The sequence below is a fragment of the Apteryx rowi genome, unplaced genomic scaffold, assembly GCF_003343035.1.
Source record: "Apteryx rowi isolate R43461 unplaced genomic scaffold, aptRow1 scaffold_0, whole genome shotgun sequence".
Classification (NCBI taxonomy): domain Eukaryota; kingdom Metazoa; phylum Chordata; class Aves; order Apterygiformes; family Apterygidae; genus Apteryx; species Apteryx rowi.
Window position 1 is genome coordinate 10,112,269 of NW_020447195.1, and position 14,593 is coordinate 10,126,861.

The window sequence follows — 14,593 nt, forward strand, 5'->3', positions numbered from 1 at the left end:
CTATTTGTGATGAGCAATAATTAAGAGTAATAATTAATGTGCGAGATAGATACATTCCCTTCATTTTTCCCTCCACAGTTAGGGGGGAAAAAAAATCGTTAAATAAGGATTGAATATTTATTCAAAGCAATATTTATGATCTTGAACTCTGTAGGCAAAATACTTCTATGAAAACATGAAAAACAAGATATTGAGAGAAAAATTAATTTTCAAGTACATAAAAAGCATGACTGCAGAAAGACACAAGAGTGTAGGGAATAGACTGTGCAACCCACGTTCACGGTGGGCAAGATTTTACTTCCAAAGACGTAAATGTGCCCTCTTCGGCACCACAAAACGCGCACAGCCGGGCACCGTAGTGGGCAAGCAGGCACGGTTATTACGTGGCTACGCTTTTGTTAGGTGTCCGCTGAGTCCTCGAGTTCACATTTGGGTGAGAAAGGCTGATAATTAACGAAATGTTAATCAGCACATGAGGAAATAGCCAAATTTATTAAACATTTCTATGTCTATATCAATGGCCTGATTCTGTTACCCTCATTCGTATAAGTATTTCCAGGGATGTCAACTTACAGGAGAAAGCGTGATCCAGTCTAGACAAGGAGGCAAGAGAGGGCCTCAGGTATGTTTTTGGGTGTTCAGTGACAGCTTAAACATGACTATTCCCTTCCTCATTTCAATCAAGAACAAGCAAATCTCATCCATTTGGTTTCCGTGATAACACACTCTAGATAAAATATATAATAAATATTCCACTTCCTGCCACATCTGCAAGATAAAAGGAGTGAAAACCCTTACCATCGCTGGTCTTGAATTTTGTGTTGAGAATTTCGTCCCCTGAGAGTTTTCCTTTCTTCCCAGCAAAAGTAGCTCTTGGGCACCCTGACAAACTGAAAGGCAAGTAAAAATGGTTTTCATAAACTCTCGGTATTTATAGGTGCTTATGTTCCCAACAAGAGTTCATACCATTTGGTGGAGTTCATGCTGTGAGACAGTTCTTCTAAAAGCTTTTTATGGCACAGAGGAAATTGCTTTATGAATAATGCCACAAAAGTCCTCATTTATAAAGTAAGAGCAATTTTCTCCGAGCAAAAATAAGAAATGCAATGTTTCCTAAAAGAGAAGGCATGACAACCTAGGAAAGTGAAACTAATCTGGCTGCTTTTGGTGCCAAACCCTTGTTTTGGATGCCAAAGTCCTGTTCTGGCATGCTAATAGAAGAACGTTAAATTATCACTTTTCGTGATTTTTGCCCAGTTCACATCTCACCATTTCAATGTAAGAAAGTCTATGCACTTTTTCTGTGCAGAAAACTCCAAGCTTACAGGAGCCTGACTGAGCGCAGCATCAAAAGCAGCAATTACCATGCCTTTCATGTTCCTGAAGATCGGGATGATGTTAAAGCAGGTAGGCAGTCCAGAAAACCCCACCAAGTTGCCATGGCAATGCTGTCACGCTCCAGGGGGTTTGAATTTTCTTATTTACCTTCTGTGAGTGAGGAAGCTCCCGTTGGCGTGCCCTGAGCCGTCACAGCCTGGGGTAGGGCAGGTCGGGCCTTCATTCTTCAATGACTTCCAGGAAAATGAGGAGCCATTGAGTGATCCTTCTTTCTGCCTGCGGGCTGCGAGAGGGCACCCCGACGCGCTCCGATGAGAGGCATATTTGCCGCTGATGTGGCCAAGCCCAACGCAGCCAGGAACCGGACACCTAGGCATGGAGAATTACCAAAAATTACAAGATGGGAATGAAGAGAGACATAAGGAAGCTTGAAAACAAAATTAAGGATGAGCAGAAGCAAGGAAATCTTGGAAGTGAGCCTGGACATTTGGGCTTTTCAGCTGGCCTTTACGTGGGAGAAGCTTAGTTGATGTGAACAGTCACAGCTCCATGGCCCTTTCACATCAGCTGAGCATCTCTCCTTCTGTGTGTTTTAAGACTCCACATACTGAAGGAAAGTGGTGCAGAGGAAGATGTTGATGTTCTCCAACTTGACAACTATTGGAGAGGCAGCGGAAGAATACCTCCAACTAGGTTATTTTCAGATACTGGCAATAACTTTGCTCTTAGGTTCCCTTACTGAGAGCTTCAAGCTTTTTTTCCATAATCCTCTGGGCTGGAAAGTTGCTTCTGAGCAAATGAATAAAGAAACAGAAGCTGAGATCCCATCCAAAACATGGCATCCAGGACGTGGGTCTCTGGACAGGGCTTTTAGTGCTTATTCCATATGCTGGCTGGGCGCAGGTGCTTTTCCGAGTGAAGGTTTGAATGCTTTTAGCGTTAGGGCTTTACAGACTTCTGAGGACCAGTCCTGAAACAGCCAGCAGTCACCCGAGCTGCACGCAGTAGCTTTCCGAATGCCGTCCTGGTGCAGAGCACAAGAACTAAGTCGGGATTTCGACATGTGGCCCTGCACAGCATCTCGCTGCCATGAAATAGCCAGACGAGCAGCCACCTAATTATACCTGATCTTTTTGTCGGCAAGGGTACGGAGAGCGACAGGAGGAGGTGGGTCCTGCTCTGGGTGTGGATAATGAAGCCTATAGGGAAAGTCTCACAAGGACGGCAACAGGCAGTCAGAGGCCCAAGGCAAAGCAATGTAAGGATAGGAAAGAGCAGCAGACCTGAGACCTGTGGCCCACACCCTCAATTTTTTTTGGCCGAACACATTTCATGGCCAAACCTACGTGGTCTTTGTACAGAGATGATGCACCGCATAACTCAGAGTGAACTTTATATGTTATTCTAGTAGCTAGAGATTATTAACTGCACTGAAATCAAATTGAGAGCTTTTGTCATTGTTGGAGGTTCATCTTAAGCTGAGAAGTAGGGAAGGAGGACAGAAGAGCGGGACCAAGTCAGTGAGAAAGCCCTCCCTACGTCCCCGCTCGTGCTGGGAAGCAGGAGCTACAGGAGTGGGTGGGTGTGGGAGGCGAGGTGCTTTCTAAGTCCAAGACCAGAAGGGAGGAATAGAAATATTTAGTTACTTCTACCAAACATGTAATGGAAAAATCCCTTCAGAGAATATTAGCATTGTTTTTGCAACAAGAGATATGGCAGGCAGACAGGAAATTAAAAGTTACGACTGGCCCTTGAAAGAACCAAAGAGAACCAGCATAAATCCCCCAAAAAGGAAAACACACAGTGGAGGTCACTTCGCTCTTGCGCTTGCAGCAAAACAGCTGAAAAGCAGGTCACAAAGGTGTCTTAAAAAAAATGACACATTTAGATAGCATCATCGAAGGCAAAGACTGCAAATCGGGCTGCCTGGCTTTGGGCTCCTGACACAGCCCCCAGGCCGACATGCTTGCACCAAACCGTCACGCATTCACAGCAAATCGCGCCGGGTGCTGCTGCTGAGGACTGCGGGGTTGTCCCTGTTATCACCCGCAACTACAGCGTCATCAACACGATCGCAACGCAGCTCCGCGCACACCCCGCGGGATGACCCTCTTCCCCCCTTCGGATCGAGGAGCGTTTCCTGCACCCGCGGGGACACAACCGTTTCCCACGAAATGGGTCCGTGGGCTGGCGAGCGGGCTCAGCCTGCAACGCCCCGAGTCGTCACCCTTCCGGTTGCCCCACGCGGGGCTGCAGGCAGATCGAGCCGCCTCTCCGACGGCACAAAAGTCCGAATTATCAGCAATGCGAGGCCGCCTCGCAGATGACATTTACGGCCAGTGAAAACATTTCGGAGGTAGGGGACGGGTAATGGAAGTGCTGACACGACTTAGGCGAACGGTCGAGCGGATGAGTGCCGCTATAAAAGGACCCGCTCTCCTCGCCGCCCGCGACCCCTCTGCCTAATGGCATCCTCGCTAAATTCCATCATTCACCAAAGCCCGGTGCATCTATTAAGGTTTCTGCTGTGGTTCGCATTTGTTTAAAGACGCTAGTCAATTATAAATACAGTTAAAACTTTATTACTCGAGGGAGAGCTACCTATAAAAGGAAAATTAAAAAAAAAAGCAAGTAGGTAAGAAACGGCAAAAATAACCCTCTTGTCCTCTACGTGAAGGTAATTAGGGACTTGGAGTTTTCCTAGCAAAACACCCACTGAACTGCTCCTGAAAATCGCAAGCTGCGTTGCAGCGCCGAAATGAGTGCCCTTATTGTTTATATTCCGTACCGCGGGGAGTTGACAGCTGAAGGGGGGAGCTGAACACCCATTATTTTCCCAAGATAATTTGAAAAATGCTGATCTCGATTTTAATCAGCTGCAAATGCAGCACAATTCACTTATAATATCCCTGCCAGCAGGATCCTCAGTAAATTCATAACATCATTGCTTTTATATGATCACGAGCAAATTACTGAATCCTCAGGAGGAAAAAGAGAGGGGGGAAAAAAAAAGAGAGCGAGAAAGAGACAAACCCCAGCGTTTAGTGTGCGCCGTTATGGCCCAACCGTTACATATTTTACACTGTTAATTTAACTTTCATTACACTTTTATTGATAAAAAATAAGCCAGAGCCTTATTGTGCAAAACAGCTGGCTTGGACTTTTTTACAATTTTTTTTTATTATTATTATTTAATGGGAGCACTAGCGGCGCTTTGATCAATTAGGCAGCCCTTGATGTTTTTGCCTGATGCCAAGGCTAGGCTGAAGGTTGAGGTGATCTGCTCAATCACATCTGCAGCAAATTACTTGAAGGATGAGCAGCAAAACAACAGGGACTGAATTACTTTCTCCTCGGTGGCAACGTGCAAAACTCGGACGCGCTCCAAGTGGCTTTCGGTAGGCAGATGGAGTAATGGAATTAGAGTTAAGCCTCCTTAATGCGAACCTGCAGGGACCTTCGCTGGAGCGTACCTTGTCGCAGGAGACTAAAAGCTAACTTTCCAAGGGAGGGGGTAACTCGGCAACAACGGGATCGTTGCACCGTATTGCTTTTTTGCCCGTCTCTGCTCATCTTGTGAATAACGGAGGACTGGGCATTGCTGCCCGCGCCGAGGGGGATCCTCGGTCCTGCTGGAGATGCTCTGCGTCCCCTCTGCTGCGCTTACAGCTCGTCCCTCCTTCCTACACAAGCAGCAGCTGCACCGCGCCGTAATGGTCATGCAAGAGCCCCTTTCTGCTTTGCACTGAGAACTGGCCCCTTTGCAATGAAATTGCACCTGGGAGAGGTGCTTGGCACCTCCCTGGCCTGTCCCTGTCCCCGTCCCCAGCCAGCTACCCGGCAGCCCGGAGGCGAACGGAGCAAGCCCGGAGGAGAAAACCCACGAACGCTCCTGGCGCTGCCTTTGCTTTGCCACTGGTTAAYGGAGCGGCATTACAGCCTTCTTCCCTCTCCGCAACCCCTGCACCGGCAATTTAGGACTTTGCAGTCAAAAAAGGTTGTTGTTTTTTTTTTTCCCTTGTAGATTCTCGAGTAGGTTGCTTAATTTTTAATAAACTCCGCTAACTCCCGCTAATTATCGCACAGCTCATTTAACTCGGAGGCTTTCCTTCCTGTAAACCGAAGACTGAGAACAGAGCAGATGGCTCAAATATCATCGGTTTCTTAAATGTCCTTTCTACCCGCTATCGCATCCCTGTTCCAGCAGGCGCCAGGGTGTACGATTGCACAGCACTTCGGGCTCGTTACGCACCCCCCTATTCCTGCACCTGCAGAAGAGTGGGAAGCGCAAACAGCTAATTAATCTGTCTGATCGGAGGCAGAATTCAGTACCCAGAGGTGCAAAGTATTCACCTTTGCTGTTTTGCAAGGACAAAATTTCCTTCAGGAAAGGAGGAGCTAAAACGGGGGAAAAAACATGCATTTGGGGACAGCCTGCCTTGGCAGAGGGGTTTGGCTGCAAGCGCCGGCTCTCCTGAGCCGTTCCAGCACGTCCAGGAGCTCCTGGAGGCAGCTGATAAGTTTTTCCATGTTTCTTTTCACCCCCCCCCTTCCACCTGCACTTGCTGGATTAGTGGATGGACTGCAGAAAGGCTAAGGTTATTCCGGATTAACCAAAAAGTGGATTCTGGAGCCAGGGCTGGCCCCCACGCTCCAGTAAAGGCTTCGACATCCCGTAACTGCGTTTGGCGGCAGAGACCGAGACCTCGCGTCGGGCCCCGAACGCGGAGCCGGCGAGTCTCCAACTTGYGAGAAGTCAGGACAGCGGGTTTCACGCAAGATGAAACCTCTTGGAGCAAACTAAGGATTTGAAATCTCTGCTCCCCGTAGGACTAAACCCCCTGGCTGTTTTGAAAAATTCAGCCGGAGGCAGCAGGGAAGAGCTTTTGCAGTTTTCCCCTTTGAATACTCAGCTGTGGAAAAGACTACAAAACGCAGCGTATTCAGCGTAACCAGATCCTGACCCTGCTCAGCACTGGGTATTTTTCATTTCTCTGCCGTTCCTGGGAGTTAAGTGAACCCACCAGCACCCCAAATTGACTGTCACTGCCCTGCAAAACCTGCAACAATTCACCCATTTTCACCCCTCATTTACAACGTTACTGATTTTTTGCATTAATTATATAAAGCACAGACAGGAGAGGAACCAGCTGTGCTCGCGCTTCACATCTGGAAAACAAATAAAAATACACTGTCACCTTCCCCCCCCCACAATTTTCCAATCAAATTTCAAAATTGCAACAACGCTTTGGATGTCGGGGGAAGGACACATCGGAATTAAATGGAAAAGCTTCCACAGCCCTCGCTCCAGCGTCACGCGGACACCCCGAGCTCTGCAGCACGGGGCCGGGTTGCGCCGCCGGCTCGCRCTCCCGCTCGGCTCCCGGAGCAACGGGAGGTTCGGGGTGCACGTCGGGAAGCTACTCACACGCRCGGCTCTGTGCAGCCTAAAACCGAGCTACTGAAAGATCCACTTGGGGGTTTTATCCAGACTTACTTCATCAGCTCGGGGTCTTCTTTGTCATCTTTTGTTGGGGTTATCTTGATTCCACTTTTCTTGGCACGAGGGCAGCCTGACAGACTGTGTTTAAAAAGAGAAGAAAGGGCTGTCTCACTGGCAGAATTACTGCATTTTATATTCCCCCGCTCCAGTCATCTTTCCCTTGAATTTAGCACAGTGTTTTGATCTCGCTCGTTTTGCAGCTTCACATCACGAGGAGAAGTCTTGAGAAAAAAACATTTGAGGGAGATGGACAGTAATTAATGGTGTCTAGATAAGAAGATATCTGCTAACAGCCTGCGATGTTTAATGGAATTGTTGAAACAGAAGGCTTAGATCTCCTCTATTAATGTTCTAAAGTGATAATAGAAGTCATAAATAGGTAGCATTATTAACAGGAACATTGCATCAGCTAAAATCTGACCCTTTGTCTTTTATTCTACTGAAGGGAGCTTCTAATCAGACGCTGGAAACATCAAAAAAAAAAAAGTAGTCAGATTAAAGAGATGAAAATAGGCTTCAGTTGTCAGTAACATTAATGTTTTATTCAGAACTTTACAACTCTGCCCACTGCAGAGAAAAAAAAAAATAGAAAGAGGCTACGGAAGAAAATAATTTAAAGGAAGATCTTACCTTCTATGCGATGCATAATTTCCTGTTATGTGACCAGAACCATCACAACCAGGAGTAGGGCACCTGCAGAAGAAAGGGAGGCTCCGATTAGCCCGGGGATGAATACGGTGGATCGAAGCACCGGGATAGCTTATTTCRAAGAAAAATCTAGGGACCATCAATGTGAAAGCTTCTTTCTTATAGTTCCCTCTCCCTCACCACAATAGTCTGTAAGAATAACGTCCAGTCCGTAACGCCCACAGCACAAAAGTTTCTGTGCTGTGAGACGTCAGCGTTGGAGAAGAAGGGCAGCAGGAGGAGACRGGGTGTCCCGGAGCATGGCCCGAGGAAGCTCCCCGTGAACGGAGGCCCGGGGGCCAGCGGCACCTGAGCACCACTGCTCCCAAGCTCAATGCAGGGACGGCTCACAGGATGCAAAGAAAGGAGCCAGAAGACCTCCCAGGCAACGTCCGTCTTCCTGAGGAAGGCGTAAGGAGCGAGCAGTTACCATCTGGCTGGATGCAAGTGTAGACAAGAAACCAGAAAAATACCCCGCAGCCTTGGAGAACTTGTCCATCCAGCTTTCTCCTCCTGGGATCACCTTGGCCAAGGCCAAGTGAAGCCCATCAGAAGGTCTTAGCTCAGATCTGTCTGCCATGGCGGGGGGCTAAACTCGCTGAGGACAGACACCCCATCCCAGCYGCAGGAGGGTCCTCAGAGTCCAAAACTGGCCACTTCCTCTGACAGCCAGTGATGAAGAAGGAATGAGAGGATGAAAGGAGTCAAAATAAAAGGTGTTGGATGGGGACAATGAGTCGCGCTGTCTGGGCAACATGCACCGCTCTAGGAAGGATCCCAAAGAGCCAGTGAGCATGGCCTAAAAAAACTCTGGGAAATATGAAGTGAGCAGGGAAGAGAAGTAGGCAACCAAGACATGGCTATCTCAGTAGTGCCAGGAGGACGCATGGTGTGAAGACAGGCAGCTTGAGGGACTGAGCCCATCTATTTGCAACAGAGCAGGTACAGAAAYGGTCAGAGCACGGCAAGCGCCCGCGAGTGCAAAGAAATCGCTACGTCTGTTTAGCAATTCCTCTCATTTGAAAGCCCTAGAAGGTCAGAATACGCAAAGCTTTCTGTTAGTGCGGACAAGGGGGCACTGGTGCCCTACGAGGAGCAGAGAAGCAACTTGCCACAAGTTACAGAGCAGGTCGGTGGCAGAACAGGACCCCTTTGTCCTGGCTGGTTGGGCCGTGACTCCTCCCTGGGCCGAAAGGACCTCAGTCAAACGGTATTTCAGTTAATCTAACAGTCTGCTGAGGTCTCCAATACTGTGGGTAAGAGACCTGAGTGTTTCTCCGGGGGGAGAAAACCACTTCCCACGAGGCCCTAGGCTGGAAGTCACCAGGTCCTTTCACATGATGTACCAGGAGTTTTTTGTGTTTCAGTGAAAAAATCTCCCCCTCCCTCCTCAGCCTCTGCCCGGTACAAAGGAATCTTTGAAGGTACATTTGTGATCATCGGTTCGAAGGTAAGCATCCAGCGCTCGAAGACATGAATGAAATTAAAGCACAGAAGAACACTTCTGTGATCACATAAAACAGCACAAAAGCTAGCACAGGCTCCAAACATTATCAAGCAAGAAAGAAGATAATGGTGTGAGTTAAGCGCTGCATCATTAAGGCCACAGAAGCGAGAAAGGTGATGGAATACGAAGTACAACGAGCATAAAGATCTGCTGCGAATGCTGTAGGTGACACGCAGACATAAAAGTTGTCATGGGGACAAGGAAAAGAGGCGAGTAGTCCCAGCCGAGGATGTGCATGCCAGCCTGCCAATTAGCTAGCGCTGTTCTGAGTCAAGTGTTTAGTATCTGGGGAAAAAATCCACGCTGCCTCTGCAGGATGAATGGGAGAGGGTCGGCCACTCGTTCCAGCGGATGCTGAACGGGAGAGAGCGCAGCTCACCGCTGCGACACTGCACAGCTCGCTGAGAGGAGCTTCACCTGGCCGCACCGGGATTGCATCAGCGTCGGCCGTGGTGGCACGGCCGTGGCCACTCCGTGTGCCCAGCCCAGCTGCAAGCTGCAGATTGCCTTTCGGGGGGGAATTTTGCAGCGCCTCTACTTTCTCAATCCCCGTTTTTCAAGCCACTAGTGCTTGGTACCGTTGGTTGTTTGGCTGCAGCAGAACAGGGATCATTGTGTAAATGCCCAATATCTCCAGGACACCTCAGTAAACTGATGGGCGACTGTGTGGCAGATGTATGTCCAGCCTCCAAGGCCAGTATATTTGGGAAAAGCAATATGCAAATTTTCCCACATTCGGAAAAAATCTGGCGCCTGACCTAGAGTGTCAAGGTTCATTTAACACTGCCGATCATCCATTCAGATGAGCATCTTTGGCTAAGATGATAGCACATTGGCCAGTGGAAACCAGTTTTTCCAGCAGGAAAACCCTGGAGTTGGATTGCTAGTAGAGGGACTCTGGTCGTTTGCCAGGATTGATCAGGAAAGTCCCTGCCAAAAGAGAGGAAAAGGGATTGGCTTTCACCACAGGACAGCGGTAACAGAAGGAAACCAGCTGGAGAGACAGGAGGGAGTCCATAAATCAGAAAAGAAAAGAAAGCRCATTTGGGGCAGAGGGATCCTGAGCTCTTTGGAGGACTCTTCTCAAAACTTAAGGAAAGCTTGATAGAAAAGTAAGGAAGAGAAATAGATGAGATAGTTTGCCATTTTGTCTTTCTTCCTCTTTCCTGCTAGGTAAAGCAAAGAATGAATGATTTTTTGGAGACGTTACAAAACATGTGAAGCTAAGCAATCATGAAAACCATGTTCAGGAGTGAACACATGTCCCTGAGAGAGGGGAGATGTAAATCGGGACCTCCTGCAACACAGGACCTTCGGGAAGGGATGCAGTTAGCAACCGGGGACCAGCTCAGGGGAGGGCGGAAAGAGCCTACAGGATGGGACAGCAGGGACACATGCTGGTCCCGAAAGGATGCCTGGGAGACTAAGTAAGGAACAACACAGCCTGCCCAGATCCAGGGAAACACACACAGGTCCAGCGCAGTAAGAGATGAACTGAAATGCAGCAATGAGATGGGCCACGGCAGAGACAGATCTAGCAGGACGTTGATGAAATCCTCTGTATCATTTAGAAAATACAGGTTTAGGAGACTCCTGTGTGTTTGTGACATTTGGCTGTTATACACTGTTAAATTAGAAAGCAAAACTATTGCTKTGTTGTTCTAGCTTCAGGGGTGGGATGAAACTATGAAAACACTAACGTCTAATTCCTTTTGCCTTTCAGTACTTTTAAAGAGGTGAAAGAAGTGATTTGATTTTTATTTTTAATTATCTGGAGACAAATCATTCTGACAGAGACCTTTTATTGGATGTTCCAGCCTGGAGCTATTTTTTTATATCAGGGATATTAACCCCTGAAATAGAATTTATAATAGAAATGCTGACATAGCCTTATCTGAAGTTGTGGAAAAGATACGACTACGGTATCTGCAAGATCTCTGAATCCTATTCCCTTCCTCCCTCCCTATGCTCCCATCCTTACCAGGATATAAAAACAAAACAATATTTGGGAAATAACATTAAAAAGCTTTGTTTTGGCCATGATTCTCCTATTTTATATATGATTTTGGTAAATAGTGTTAACATCAGACTCCTGAAAGGTTCAGGGGAACGTGTCAGGTTTGGACACCCTGAACAGCAAACGTTCTGAGTGACTCAGTCTCAGAAACGACTCTGTTTTTTCTCCTGGCCCATACTGAAAATGGRCACTGGGGCTGACAGCTTTTAATATCTTTAATAGTAATTGTACGATCACTTGGCTATTCTTCAGGCTGCTGGAGAAACACCACTTCAGCAAAGCTCTCTTAAGAGGTGCTTTTARAATGTGTATTGGCTATAATGCACATTAAGTATACTTAGCACTAATCATGCATGTCCTTTCCGTCCACTGGAATACGCTATTAATATTGACTAATCCAGCTTCCTTTTGTGCCTCTGTGATACYGAATCCTGGCACCGCCACCCGCGGCAGCGGTGGGACAGCAGAGCAGTCCCGGGCACACGCTGCCTCTGGACCGCTGTAAGGACAYCTGGGGCTTTCTGACCACCCTCCAGTGAGCAAAGGGGCTCCCTCCTGACACTACGATTTCTCCTTAGCACGGCTCTGAGCATCACCAACTGCATCTCTGTTTTCCACAAACATTCTTCACGCGCGGAAACGACTGCTCGTCAGCAATGGTTTTGCTTAAGCTCGTGCCTCAGCCAGCCCCATCTGCTCCTGCGAGGGCAGCTTTGGTGTCGCAGCCAGATGTAGGCRCGAAGGTTCAATATTCACCCTTCAAGGGCATAGTGTTTCCTACGGTTGGGAGGAGAGAAAGTGGGCTCAGAGCACGTACGTGCCAGCACGGACTTCAGCCCCTGAAGAAACACATCTCTGAAACCCAGTTTTTCTTGCATGAAGGGACTCGGTTGCCCTCCCGCAGCTCTTTGCGCATCGGCAGTGGGAGACCGGAGATGCGGGCTGGAGTCTGAGCTCGCCGCGGACACACTCAGGCAAATCCCTTCATCTTCCTCTCCTCCTCTCTTCCTTTCCTCTCCTTAGGACATAAAGCTTTTTATGATAAGCCTTTGCAATGCAAAGCCCCCCTAYGTGGTTTTACTCTCAGTAGAGGCCTCTTCAGTTGTATGTATGATTATGAATAACTTAGCGTCCAAATAATCCTAAAATTGGATTCGGCAAAGCAGGAAGTGGAGAATCAGCCTCGAAAGACAGGCTGGCTCCGTGGAAGAGATGTTGAAAACAAATTCACAACTGGTTCTCCCCCGAAGATCTGGTTTGGACTTTAGTGGAGAAGTATCCCCGCTAAGTGTCTCCACCTATTTTAAATACAATTTCTATTAAGCCTTTCTTTAGGGGAAGGAACGTAAGAGAACATTTGGGAAATTCGCTTGTGAGGAATAAATCCCCTACCGAAAATGAGGCAGCTTTGGGAAGAAGTCAGCAAAGCTGAAAACAAGATTTGGAGGAGCAGATTTGAATGAAAGTTTCGAGACTGGATTCCCCCGTTTGGGAGCGGAGATGGAAACAAAGAAGCCGCGAGCGCCTCTGAGCCGCTTAGCGCCGGTTAATTGACTTGGACTCAACCMTGCCTGTTTGCAGCTGCTGAGGATCCGGCCTCGCGAATCATTGTTTGCTCTTTCTCTCGCTTTCATTCCCCCGCAAATCAAACTCCTATTGAAATGAATAGAAATCTCTGTCACTGGATCCTGAACAGCCCCTAAAATTTAGCACGTAATTAGCATACCAGGTTCTCCAAAAGAGTTGGCTTCTTTCTGCTACGTCCTAGCGGTATTTTCCCAGCTGTGCCTCTATGCAATAATAAAGCGCATGCTTTTCTCTGGGTTTTGTATTATTTGATGGCTACACAAAAACGCTGAATGAAAAGGGTTATGTCACAAACTAGGTAGCAAGAGCTTGGGAAAAGACTCCAAATGGAAAAGAAAATAGCATATTTCTATAGCGCCCAGAGAAAGCCTGCCAGGGGTTTGGGTCAATTCTGAGTGGCTCTGTGAGCCCTCTCCCCAAAAGGAGCCTTCCCAAGCATTCGTATTTGCACGTGAGCCATTGCCTCTTCCCAGCATGATAATGAGAGACCGGACTCTCCACCAGGGCTCATCACAGGTGGATTTTGATCAGCTTTTTGAATGGAGAAGGGAGGGGATGAAAAAGCAAAAGCATAGCACGAGGAGAGGCGGGGTGGGGAGGGGAAGAGAGAAAAAAAAGGGGGAAAAAAAAAAAGAAAAAAAAGGAGTTCCAAGTTGAGCGCAAACATACTTGAGGTCAGCAGAGTGGGCAGCCATGAGGTTTCTGAGGCTCTTGTCAGCAAGAGGACAACCAGAAAGGCTGAAAGAGAAGAGATGGAATATCTGGATAAGCAAAAAAAAAAAAAAAAAGGGGGGGGGGGGGGAAAAAAAAAAAAAAAAAAGGAAAAGAAAAAAAAAAAAAAAAAAAAAAAAAGGAAGGGGGGGAGGAAAAAGAAAAAGGGCTGGGGCGTGGGGAAGGGGAACAGAAGTGGGGAGGAAACAGAACCAAACCATCCACATGGACAAAAAAAACCACACTAAAAAAAAGTTGTCTCTAGAGTCAGAACCGCGAAAGAAAGGTCAACCAACCTGCGGTGAGAGGCATAGTTTCCCGTGATGTGTCCACTGCCGTCACAGCCTGGCGTAGGGCAACTGAGCAACGACAACAACAACAAGCATCAGTGCCAGAAAGAAATGAATCCAGCCAAGACTCACATCYGTGCAAAACCAGCTGGGCCTTCCTGGGGTCTGCCTGGGGGATCACCCTGCTCAGAGGTGGCCCCAGCCCAAGGACAAGCCTCTGGCTCCTCCRGCTCCCTACCCCACCTCAGCCACCACCTCAGCAGCTGTTTATACGTTTGCATGCAGATAAACCAAATGTTTCCATTCCAGCCTCCTTTCTTTCCTTTTTTTTGTTCCCAAAAGATCACAACAAACCTCCGTGAGAAGGAATTTGTGRCAAAATGTGAAGAAAGCGTTAAAAATATTTGGTTGCTTGGTGGCAGTGGAAGACTTGAGACAGCCTGCTGGATGGCATGAACAAAGAGTCAAATTTACTGCCTGGGTGTTGCCAGTTCAGATGATTTTTTGCAATATTAAAGCTCTGGCTGCTGGAATCAGGTTATTCCCTGAAAGCCTCAGTTTTCAGCTTTCTGAAAAGACTTTTTCAGCCCTCATAGCTGCAAAGAAAAGATTGAAAATGCTATTCACTCCAAATAGGAATTAAAAGGAACCTCTGGCTCTAGTGCCTGGGGGCTCCTAGATTGAGGACACTCAAAGCCCGCCGCATCCCTGACTGATGGCTCAACCTGGCTGCATTTCATACCTGTCCCTCTTCCCTGACTTCCTAATGAATTGCATGGGTAACGGGAAAAGGCATCGTAGCTTCATGGTGCCCAGGGATCAAAATCATCTGTCTCATGCCTGAGCAGGTGAGGTCCTTGGCCAGCATCGCCCTGCCTGCCCCGTGGCTGAGGACAAACACGAGATAGCAGGTTTGTCCCGGGACACGCAGGGAGGCCGGTGCCAGCCTGGCC

General features: G+C 47.8%; 1 protein-coding gene across 1 annotated transcript in view; it reads right to left on the minus strand.

The window, feature by feature from the left end:
• MYT1 (myelin transcription factor 1) overlaps positions 1 to 14,593 on the minus strand; it is a 37,194-nt gene that overhangs the window by 2,320 nt on the left and 20,281 nt on the right. The window contains exons 13-18 of the mRNA XM_026089962.1: positions 13,647 to 13,709; positions 13,309 to 13,377; positions 7,472 to 7,534; positions 6,836 to 6,919; positions 1,486 to 1,707; positions 799 to 890 (exon numbers count right to left, since the gene is read on the minus strand). Of these exons, the coding sequence (XP_025945747.1) occupies positions 799 to 890; positions 1,486 to 1,707; positions 6,836 to 6,919; positions 7,472 to 7,534; positions 13,309 to 13,377; positions 13,647 to 13,709 (593 nt within the window). The remainder of the gene's footprint in view (positions 1 to 798; positions 891 to 1,485; positions 1,708 to 6,835; positions 6,920 to 7,471; positions 7,535 to 13,308; positions 13,378 to 13,646; positions 13,710 to 14,593) is intronic.